Raw genomic sequence first — 12,194 nt, forward strand, 5'->3', positions numbered from 1 at the left:
AAGAGAAATGCAATTTCTTGGAACTGAAGTAATAAACAGGGTGGGAGGTGTCTGGTCTCTGTGGAAAGGCCTGAAGTGTACCTGGTAGGCCTTATGATTGATGCCATAAACCAGTGGATTGGCTCTCATTCGTACGTAGAGGTAGGTGTAGCTCAACCACTTAACAGCTTCTTCAACATTGGTAACAGTTCCCAAAGCCACCTGGGAGAACAAGGAAAACATGCAGAAGAGCATACTGCAAAACATCAGCTGACATTCAAACAACCGTATAGCATGCTGAGAGAAGAAATGTATACATTATATCTTTATGTGAAGACGAGGTCAGACATATTGTGGTTAGATTGCACCACTTTGTGGACAGTTCTGGAACTTTCACATCCTCTGTGTTTTGCAACACTTTGCTGTTGGATGCTGCCATCAAGTGGAAAAATGAGGGACTTACCAAGAGAGGATTATTGTTTTACTCTTTCTATTCCTACATTTATTATCACAACATTTACTCCTAAGATTGAATTTTCAAGCATCAAGCATGAGTTGCTCTCATTTAATTTTCTTATTAGTAATTGAGTAATTTATGAATTATATTGATGATTAAAAGAGAAATCAAAGCTTTTTAAAAAGTCGAAACAATAGAAATGGGCTTAACTGAACAATAATTATGCATAACCTTAAATATGTAAAAAAATACTTAATTATATTACAATTTTTAAAAATTGAGTAATTAAGTTTAATTGAGTAATCGTAACAGCCTTAGTTCTTTTATTTATTTTTACGTTAGGGAAACAACTAACAATGATTTTGATGATAATTGATTAACAGATGGCTTTGTTTAATCAATTAGTCAGGAAAAGAAAGTGCAGATTGTACTCTATCAATAAATATTTCACATCACGCACGTTTTCAAGAAATTAAAAAATACAAGGATTAACCCTCTTCTTTTTCACAATGCTCTTTCAAATATAAAATACCTGCCCTGTCTTCCAAATCACATTTGCAATTGACTTTTATCAAGATCAACAGATCTTCTGTTCCCCTTAAAAATGCTATTTAAATCCTTAAAGGCACAGAAGCAAAAAAGGAACAACGTCTGAACAGCAAAACTTTAAAAGGTACACAGCAGTACTATTATGGAGGTAGTCTGTTTGTACAATAACTCTGCACTGCTATTTAAATGATTTCTCCTCTACTAATAAAGCAAAGATAAATTAGTTTGTGTGGTCAGTAAAATTATGTAATCACACCTGATGTTTCTGAGCACACAGAAACAGCCCAGTTATTAGCCATGACAGACCATACGTATTGTATACAGTACATATAATCTTAAAAATAGAGCGCATTTTCCAAAAGCTCCATTGTCAGTGACCCAAAACACTGTTTTCGTGTGGGAAGGAGGCAAAATGCAGATGTATGTTTTTTTTTTTGTTTTTTGTTTTTTTAAATCCATATCCATGAGGTCGAACAAGTCTGTGAACATTAGCACCCTAGAAAAGTGCAGTTTATACCAAAATGCAGCTCATCCCTTTAGCCAACGGTGTTTATTTCGCTAAACCAAAACAGAGCTTGCTGAAAAGCAATCAACAACATATAGTTTTTTGTTTTTTGTATTTTTAAACTTTTGACTAGTTTTTCTGTGGTTTCAGCCATTAATCACCATTGGAGCTTTTGACATTTTTTGCCATGGATGTGATTTCTCTAGATCCTAATGCAAGACAGGTACGCTTTACTCGGTTTTACATATCTTACAGCAAACTTTTTAGAGGATGTTAAGCTGAAGTGTCTGTATGTATGTTCCCTCTGCCAGTCAAGTGATGTAAAATGGAAACACAAATGTCATCAAGTCAACTAATCAATCTGAAGATTAGTTGTCAATGATTTTTTTTTTTTATCATCAACATTACTGACGATGGTGATTAGTTGCTGCATGCCTAATTTACGTATATTTTCATTTTTGTTTAAATGTGTGCACACTGTTAAAAAGTAATGTTTGCAGTTTGTTTGGCTTCTGTATTACTTGGATGAAAAGTGTCTCAAAGGGCTGCAGTACCTCAGCATTGAGGTTATCAGCCAGGCTGGCATGAAACTGGCTCTCAATGGGGTTCTGCTGGGTGAGGAGGGTCAGGTAGTGGCTCAACTTGTCATGAGTGGTAATGATGGTGCCCTCTCCATACTTATCAAACTGAGGACGGCCGGCACGTCCAAAAATCTGCATCACATCCAGGATGCCCAGGTCCACCATGGTACCCCGTTTGGCATCATAGATCTGCGTGCCCTGTTGACATCATGAAGTAGATGGAGAGAGCTGAAGAGTCTCACCAATCAATATCATGCCCATTAAAATCAGCTGATATCAAGGCTATATGAAATTAGCAGTATATATATAGCATTTGTAATCATTAGTATATAGTGTTTAAAAAAACATGATGTGTAAACTGCATTCAACGAAGTGTTAGCATGAGAATATCATGCGTTTACACAAAATAACTTTATATAAAAGAGAATTGACAAAGAAAAAAGAAAAATAAGAGCTGGTTAATATAAATGAACAAAATGGTGATAAATGTCATATTCGTAGAGGACAGAAGTCACCAAATTCTGTTTGCAGCAAGGTTGAATTTATATTTACAGTCTTTTTGTTTCAGTGCATGTTCATGCATACACAGGCAGTATGCACTGTGATATCCCCACGCAGAAAGGCCGGCAGGCTGTCCTCTCACCTTTATGATGACTGCATGAGCAGGCAGGTTGACGCCCCAAGCCAGTGTGGCTGTACACACCAGAACCTTTAGGTAGCCCCTGGAGAACATGTTCTCCATCAGCGTACGGTCCTGCCGCAGCATTCCGGCATGGTGGATCCCAAAACCATCAGGGAACATCTCCCTCATCTGCTTATTCCGTGAGCGCTGCACCTGTAAGGTGAAAACAGATCCACAGATATATTAACAAACAAACAAACCCTCATCAATTGCAGTATACTACTCATGAGAGATCATATCAGCTTAATAAAGCCAATTTGGCTAATCATGAATGATTGTATTTAAAAATTATTGTTTTTTTTTTTTTTGGTAACTGCGTATTTAAACCAAAATGTAAATGTAATGTAAAACAAAGCTGTAAATGACATCTAAAAGAGATTTTCACTATACAGGCATTTTATGGTTGAACACAGTCAAATTTAGCTTTATATGGGGAAACAAGCTCAGAGAAAACAATCATTAATGCTTTAAGCTAAAATTTTAATGTTTTGCTAAATGCTCCATTGGTATATAAATTGACAAGGGGAAAGAAAAAGGAAGAGGAGGATAAGGAGGAAGAGAAGAGCAAGAAGAATAAGAAGATAAAGATGAAGAAACAAAGACGGCAAAGAAGGAGAAGGAGAAGGCGAAGACGAAGAAGGCAGCAAAAAAGGATGATGTAGGAGGTGAAGACAAGATAAGAAAGAGAACAACCATGAAGAAGAAGATGAAGATGACAAAGAAAAAGAAAGAGGGAAAGATAAGGAACAAGGAGGTAAAGACGACAATGAAGAAGAAGAAACTAAGAAGATATCGAAAAAAAGATGAATAGGAACAAAAGGAAGGAGTAGAAGAAGAACAAGTAGATGATGACGACAAAGACAAAGAAGGAGAAGACAAAAATGATGAAGTAGAAAAAGGAGAAGTAAAAGTAGAAGATGAAGAAAAAGATGAAAGAGAATAACAAGACAAGAAGAGGATGAAGAGGATGAAGACGAAAATAAGGATGAAGGCAAAGACAAAGACAAGTAAGGAGAAGAAGAAAGAAGAAAACGAAGAAGGAGACGAAGACAAAAGAAGAAGAAGAAAAAGAAGAAGAAGAAGAATTAGAAGACACGGACAACACGAACATAACGATGTTGCTGTCTCAAAACTTGTTGTCTACTACCTTTTGTTTTTTGGCAGCTTTCAAGTAAAAATGGGCGAGATTCAGGACGGTTTGTAGTTGTGGCAGATGATATAAGAGGGGAAAATCCAAACATTTTGGACCGCAAAATATAAATATTTTTGGTATCACCCACGTTGCTTGTGACATGCATGTATGTGCATTTGGCAAAGACACCCACACAACCACACACAGTAGGCTTTAATGAGTGCGGTGATTGAGATGTTGTGTTGTGTTGTGTTGACTGGCAGTGAGGGTCGTGACCTATCCTGACAGTAATGGCCTCCCCATCAAAAGGTTTTATCTCCTTCTGCCTCAGTCCAAATAGAGGTCAATAGCAAGCAGGCCCCATTGCCTTTGAGAGAGAAAAAAGCCCAGTGCAGACAGCAACTTGCTCTGTCTCTCTCCTTCTTCATCACGTTTCACCCACATAGAATACCAACTAAAGGAGGCCCACCAGAAGGCAATCTCACTGCACTGTCACTGCACTCTTCTGTCTGTCTGCAATTGTGCACCCATGTGTTTGTCTCTGCGTTTCCTTGAGCCCCAACAAATATTCCCCCTGTTGTGTGTGCGTTTTTAAAGAGTTTCTCTTCTCAGTCCTTTAATGAGCCTTGTTCCCTATTCCTCGAGGATATCTTCCTTCCTGATAATCAATGCGCTCATCCACACTCAATCAAAAAGCTGTCTGTCGCTCTTCTGTAACAAGCTGCTTTTCGCCATTCAGTAACAAGCGGTTTATTTTTGTCAGTTAATGACAGGTTCCATGCTGCCATTTGCCACCCTAAACTACTGTTTTCCCTTCTTTAGAGAGCTGTCCTCTCACAGATCATTGATTGTTTCAGCTCTTTTTGGTTCTTTAATGAATTGCTCCATCGTTAGATGTTTATACCAGTTTTGTATTCTATTAAAAAATAAAAAAAAGTATAATGTGTTTGCGTGTGCATATGTTTTGGACATTTTGTTTTCTAATAAGTTAGTCTCTCAGGACATATTTATCCTCATATCATCCCCACCTGGCAATTACCTGAGGATTTGCATTAGGTGAGCTCCCCAGGTAGGAGAACTTTGTATAAAGCTCATATCAATAATTACTTTAAAAATTTGAATGAACCAAAAAAAAAGAAAAAAAAACTTTTAAAGACTTGGCAGTTTAATTTTCCTGAACTGGACTCGCTTGGTGGAGCTTTAATCAGGTCTGAAATTTTTGTTCAGCCTAAATACAGTCTGAGAATTATCTATCTGAGCCCACACACACAGCACTGCATTTTGAGTCAGAACCTGAGCCAAGCCTGACAAAATTCAGTCCAAATCCCACCCGACCCAAATCAAGTTTTGCATCCAAACCTGACCTGATCAAACAAAGTTCTGTGCGCGACTGGCCCAAAATGCCTCACCACTGCCTAAAGTGCTGAACAAAACCTGACAGAATAGCGCTAGTTACTGTAGCCCTCATTAGAACTTGGAAAAATAAAATGTAAAACAATATAAAACATGCTGTAAGAAAACCTCAGCTGTCTAAAATTAAGTTTTCAAACTGCTCATGCTGTGCGGTGTGTTAATTTTCACCTGTTTCGTTGTAAAACATCATTTATTTACACAAAACAAGTTACATATAACATCCTGTACATACAACATAAAAGTATTTTTGGCCAAACAACTTAAACATGTACTCATCTGTACTTTCCTGAATTGAGTTGCTGTTTATTTCCTGTACATCCATTTTCACATAAATGTGAGCCATGCAAACCTTGCCGCTAAACTTGCCAGATTTAAAATGTTTTAAGGTAATGAATGTAGCTCAATACATATTTGAAAAATGACAATCAAACCCAATGAGTACAGTCAGGTCCTGTTAAGTTTGGACAAATCTCAAGCTTTAATACAAGGCCACTTTTAAGCTGCATATATTCTAGGCACTTTCAATATGCGCAAAATATTGACTGCCATACTTACCAAATGTCATTCAAATTATGTTATCTGAAGTGAAATTATACACAGTAAAATTAAAACACATTTTGAAAAAGTGGTGTCATAAATATTTATGTATATTCATGCATAGAAATGAGAGGCATATGTGCCTAAAGGCAGACTCAGCAACTTTACAACTATAAAGAGGCAGTTGTGCCATGTAAGCTCAGTTACCATAAAGCTGCAACAAGGGCATAGCATAGGGTTGTTATTATTATTATCATCTTTTTTTATGCAGCTGTTGTAAACGTAAAGCAAAATGTGCAATCTTGCCAGAAGGTCGAGGCTACAGACTCTAATTGAAATGCTTACGATAAGGTTTGCTTTGAGGTGTCGGCGAGCGTTAGGCCTGTGTTATCAGATGCTAAGTTAAAGCGAGGTGGGAACGGCCTCCTCCGTTCCGAGGCTGGATTTGAGGTGGCAGCGCGTCGGCACTCTGATCAAGCCTGATTAAGGCTTGCTGTGGAGAGATCATTTCCCTATGCACTGTGCTGAGGCCTGAGCTGCCTGCCTCCCACCCCACAGCAGACACCGCTGATTACCTATTACACAACCCAGAGCTGAGAAGACACCAGCCACACTGCAGCGGGACACTACAAAGACACAGAGCACCTCTGCTCACGGAACTGCGCAGACGGCATGGACGTCACCCCGGCGTGAAAATGCAGCACAAATAACAACGGCCTCCTCCCTCACCTGCATGTCAATCAAAGCCCACAGAGCGCTAATCACTCAGAATAAAATAATTTACACACCAAAGAACTCATCTAGCTCCCAAATTTGCAGAGAGTGCGGCTCATCGCTGATTTCAGGGCCCTTAATAGTCATAATATTTCTACTGATGGTTTGACAGAGTCATTAACACTGCATGAGAGTAGTGGGTGAGCAGGAAGCGCTGCCACTCAAACATACTCAGGCTCTATTCTCCCCCCTCTCCCCTACTCATCTCCCCTCACTCTATACTCAACATAAGCTATCAGTAGTAGTTTCCCCTCTCAGAATGTTAACATCACCTAGCGAGTGCTTAAATACAAATGTGTCTTTTGAAGCTGGATGGACTTCTGAATCCTTCACATTAAAGTTGTAACCGCTTATTCATGAACACAGGCATAGAATCACTCATTGTGGTTCACTTGTGTTGGATGCTAGAAACCTGAAAAGTTTTACAGTTAAGCAGTGATGGCTGGCCATAACCCTGGATGGGAGGCCTAAAAAAAGAAACACATCAACTGCTCACACTAGTGCTGTAATACTTGAGTCCGGTCTCTGTCTCGAGACTGGTTTGTCAACTGTAAATTAATGGTCTTGGTCTTGTCCCTGTCCTGGCCTCAATATCATTTGGACTCAAAAACTGTTCTGGAGACCAGCCCAATTCAATATCCTCTTTTGCTGTAAGTGGAAACCGAACTTTTTCTATTAACATTTTTGAATAACAACAGTTTTCAAACAGAATAAAACAATCCTTTCTCCATAAGGATAAATCAAATCTGTTCACTGACGGTTGAGAATCTAATTGGTCTTGACTCGAACTCAGTGTGTCTAGGTCCAGCTCTGGTCTTGACTTGGACTCACCTACAACACTAGCTCACACTTTGTAGCATCACATTTAAGAGCTTCTTTTCAGCTACAGCAACAAAGCAATGAAATGAGTTTATCTAGCTAGAAACTACAGTACCACTTACATAAAAGTACTTACATTAAGTATACCATTACCTAATGGCTACAGCATGCTAACATAAAAATAATACTATATTTTACAGCAGCATTGCACTTTTTATCAACAAAATTGACAGAACAAGATTTAAGTTCAAGTAATTGTTGAAAAACTCTGTAAAATTACAGGCTGCAAAGAAAAAATAGCTCACCTGGATGTCTGTTACAAGTAATTATGAGCTTTAAATGGTTGCGTTACAAGCTCCAAATGTATGTGTTCAGCTGCAGACCATTAGTTAACAGCTAACATGACACTGAAAACTCCACAAGGACAGAAATGAGCATTTTTTACAGTGGTGGAAATCAACTAAATGTCAGTTTCTTATCAAGCAAATTAAATACATTCTGCTTTAAACATTGCCATATAATGACATTCTTGCACTTTCACTGTATCTGACTCAATGTAAACAAAATGCAAAAGTTCATAATCATTGTGTATATGCATTGTTTACAATGGCTTCAGTGATGTCTGAGCCAATCAAATTTTAGAACAAGACCTCTCTGCCCAACCTAGTACTGACTGCAGACCGCAGGAAGGCAGAGCTAAGTGTTGCAAGCTTACAAATAAAAAAAGAGCCCAAATGAATAATCAGTCTAGGGAGCATTTCACTCTGTGTAATTTGTCACAATGCATTTGATATGGAATTAAGGCTGCGTGAATCTACAGCTTGGGCTAGATGCAAATCAGTCCCATCTTAGCCAATCCATATTTTTCTTACAACCCTTTTGGTGGTGCTATTTTTGTTAGGTCCACAGAAGTTCAAAACAATCAGCTACAATCTAGCCATTTGATAACAGTAAGTACAAAAATGAAGATGCCAAAAATTACATCTTATTTTGACAGAGAGCCACCCCCACAGTTAAGGCTGTTCTTGAGTAATTGCAAAGTATATCAACATAAATAACTATAGCACCAAAAAGTATATTTTATACAGGCTATTTCAGCTCAAAAATGTCCAAGTTATGCTACTGAGATCACACAAGTACAGTAATTGAACTCTGAACTTGAGTCTTGTCAGTTTTTTTCCCCCCACCACACTGTGAGTCAGCAATCAAAACACTTCTACTGTCTGATTTGTATGGCCAACACTTCTTACAAGACAAAAACACAGACAGAGAAAAGTGGTGGATGTCTGAAAGGAGTTTATTTCTGGATGCGCGCGCTCTCCCAGCACAACATTCCACTCTTCCTGGGTCACTCTTTGGTCTTTCTAAGCAGCGGTAACAAGAATGCGGCTCGTCTCGACGGCATTTGATAATGACAGCCTCAGGTGGCGATATAAAAATAGTTGAAACCGCAGACAATCGATGGAAATTAATGAGCTAAATCCTGTACTGTAGGCCCGTCCCAGGTGGCTGAGGGGGGGCTGAGCAAATCGACAGAAGCTGATGAGCGCCTTTGAGTACAGAGCACTTTCACCATCACAGAGGAAGCCTGTCAGCCCGCTGTCACACCTGCCGTCTCCTCTATCCGTACAAATAATAAAAAAAAAGCCCATCACAACTCCACCCGAGCTGTCCAACCCAACCCCGTGCCTTGTGCGTGCAGTAGGCCTGCCTTTCATCCACATCAGTGCACCATCATCAGCTCCACAAAAACAGTGCTGCAAGGCTGTCTCAAAGAGCCCTCCCTCTACAGTGACTCCCTCACAGGAGTGAGTCACTGCTGCAGAAACCCTCTCTCGCTCACACACTCTCTCTCTACAGAAAATAATATCAAAGGAGTGAAGCTTTATTAGCATCACTGTCAAAAAACACATCACCCATGCATTCTAAAATTAATTGAGGTGATAAGACTAACAGCAACAGAGAATTCGATAAAATTCTCGTAAAAATGGATGTGCAGTACACAGACTTAACAGATGTTTCAGAATTCTATTACCAACAGTATCCCTCTACTGTTCTCTCAGCTGAATACAAGCAATTCCCCTGCAGTAACAGGATCTGACCACTAGATGTCTCCTGTCCTCCATCTACAGTGGCAGAAGGTAGGGCTGCTGGTGAGTGGTGGGTGACGGGTGCGGGGCAGAGGGCCGAGAGCCAGGGCTTTGGTCCAGGAAGGCGGGTGCTGAATGAGGTATCAGGAAGGCTGCTGTAGAACAGAAAGGAGACGTGATGTGTGTCTGAGGCAGGTAGCGGTCACGCCTGCCAGACGAAGCTGACGGAGAGGGACAGGGAGGGTCCCAGAGAGAGCTACAAATTGCGGGCAAACCGCCCCCCCCCCATTTCTCCACCCCCATCTCTATTTTTGGACATCTTTTGGCTTCATTCACACAACACAGCTTTCCCTTCAACACGCCAGTAGCTACGGTCAACCTGCTACAAGCCTCCTCTCTCTAAAACAGCATACAGGCTCCTCACAGCCGGTACAAGGTGCCCTCCTCACAAGATCCCTTCAAGCTTGATAATCCGCACAGGCTTCAAACAGCTCAGGTACAACCAAGAAACATGTTCAGCACAAGAGGGAACTTGCAAAAGGTACAATTTTCTTTAAGAAACTACAAGTGGTTCAGCATTCTACACAAAGGCTGTGTTCAAAATACCAAAACAGTAATATATCAAACCCCAACTGATACTATCACAGATATTTCTGAATCTACTTTTAGACAGGGTGTCTATTATGAGATAAACCATTATCTGAGAATGTGATTTTTAGAATCTATACACATGCAGTAAAACAAGCTTCTCAACTCAATACGCATAGGTTTCAAACAAAACATTCAACAGACTGGAGTGAATAAAGTACACAAATTCCGTGAATCGTAACACCCTATGTGCCATTACTCATAATGCTCCAGCACTACAAGTGACATAAGGATGCTTATTTCTAGGCTTCATTGCAAAATTTACAAGCTACTGATCAACTCATCATTGCCGTAGTTAACAACGAAAAGGGGCAAAAATTGTGCCTTATGTTAATGTTTTCATTTTCTGTTTATTAGGGTATTAGAAAAGACAATGATTTATTGGATAAAGTGGCACAGTGGAGTTTTGCCTAAAGTATTCGGACTGATCTCTTAGCAGCATGGGAACACAAAAAGCTGTGCTTTATAGTGCCCTGATGCGTTAGTCATGGCTAAAATGCTAAAATTATAATTATAAAATTATACAGTATGATACACAATATAGGGCTGGGAAATTTGATAAAATGTATTATTGTGATAAATTACTGCACAATATGCCACAATATGCTTTTCTGAGCATATCATGGATACCATGAGTACTTCCCAACTGCATGTTTGAATACAAAGATAACATAATTAGTCCTGGTTCATTGGATTTTGTACAGCGCAGTCTGTGAAATGTTACAATGAATACAAATCATAGAATTTATAGTTTTTGACAGCATTTTTTAAACATGACACTACTGTGTCTTCTCTAACTTATCAGTTGTCAAGAAAAATAAATATTGTGACATATCGTGCATCATGAAAACGTCTTTAAGTATTGTGAAATTACATTTTTGCCATATCGCCCATCTCTACTGTTACACACTATCATACATTAAGGTACACTATGATATGTTGTACTGTTACACTCCTGTTATTGTGTATGTCTGGTGAGATGTTCTGTGTCATACTTTATTATATCATGATGCTATTATTGTGATATGTATTTTATTGTAAAGTTGCTGCTAATACTCAGCCCTAGCTGCGACTGCAGACTACGCTGAGGTCACAAACGCGGCTCCACTACTTCAGAGCAGCGTTTTATTTCATCTTACCATAGAACCACTGATGCACTCTGGGATTCGAGTAGTGTTGTGGCATATGCAGTATGTTAGCGATAATGGGTTGCTGTGTGCTAAGCAGAATAAATGGGCTAGGACTTGTGGCAGGGCCTCGGACTGGGATCCCCATCCATCATTTCTATTTATAGACCCAAGTCCTTCAACCAGCTCACGCTCAGGACCCTGTACAGAGTCAACTCCTTCGCCTCATGAAAATGAACAAGCATCAATACGCACTGTGCACACCACAAATGCACAGCTATTTTCTGTTCTCTCTCTATATATAGGCCTCAAAGATAAACAAATACTAATTATATAGACCTATTAATCACAATACTTGCTGTATGGTGGCTCATGGTTGCTTGTTGACTTTATAAACAAAATATATTTGCCCCAAACAACCCCTTTTGCTCACTCTTCTGCTCTCTGTCTCACACACACACACACACACACACACACACTCGTTTGGAAATGCACTTAAACGCCCCTGCACATCCCCACTCAATTAGAAACTTTTGCTCTTTAATAGAGAGTGCTTTGCATAGACAGCAGCTCAATAAACAGCCATTATTCCTGTGATTTCCCACTATTACTTATTCAAGTGAGTGCATTAAGATATCTAAGCCTGATTGACAGCCTCTTCAAACTAAGCGATGGCGCAAATTAATGAACAGCGTAAGGGAGATATGTAGTGGGCTCACTTCTGACTTTTAAAGCAGGATAAATAAGGCCAAAAAATATAATTGACCTTATATGTGCTGTATTTTTCACTGCACATGCATACTGAGGATTAAAAACAGGTATAAATATTAATGCAGGGCAATTTCCATAAGCAAATAAGCAGTGTATTATCAGAGGATAAGTAGGGCTGAGGCTCAGGCGG

The 12,194-nt window shown here is 39.4% G+C and overlaps 1 protein-coding gene across 2 annotated transcripts in view; it reads right to left on the reverse strand.

The window, feature by feature from the left end:
* The window catches only part of ascc3 (activating signal cointegrator 1 complex subunit 3), a 134,228-nt gene that overhangs the window by 34,387 nt on the left and 87,647 nt on the right, over positions 1–12,194 (reverse strand). For both annotated transcript variants that reach the window (XM_036586347.1, XM_036586338.1), the window contains 3 exons: positions 2,715–2,906; positions 2,045–2,269; positions 82–201 (listed from right to left, as the gene is read on the reverse strand). In XM_036586347.1, coding sequence (XP_036442240.1) covers positions 82–201; positions 2,045–2,269; positions 2,715–2,906 — 537 coding nt within the window. The remainder of the gene's footprint in view (positions 1–81; positions 202–2,044; positions 2,270–2,714; positions 2,907–12,194) is intronic.

Source organism: Colossoma macropomum, unplaced genomic scaffold (assembly GCF_904425465.1).
Source record: "Colossoma macropomum unplaced genomic scaffold, Colossoma_macropomum, whole genome shotgun sequence".
NCBI lineage: Eukaryota > Metazoa > Chordata > Actinopteri > Characiformes > Serrasalmidae > Colossoma > Colossoma macropomum.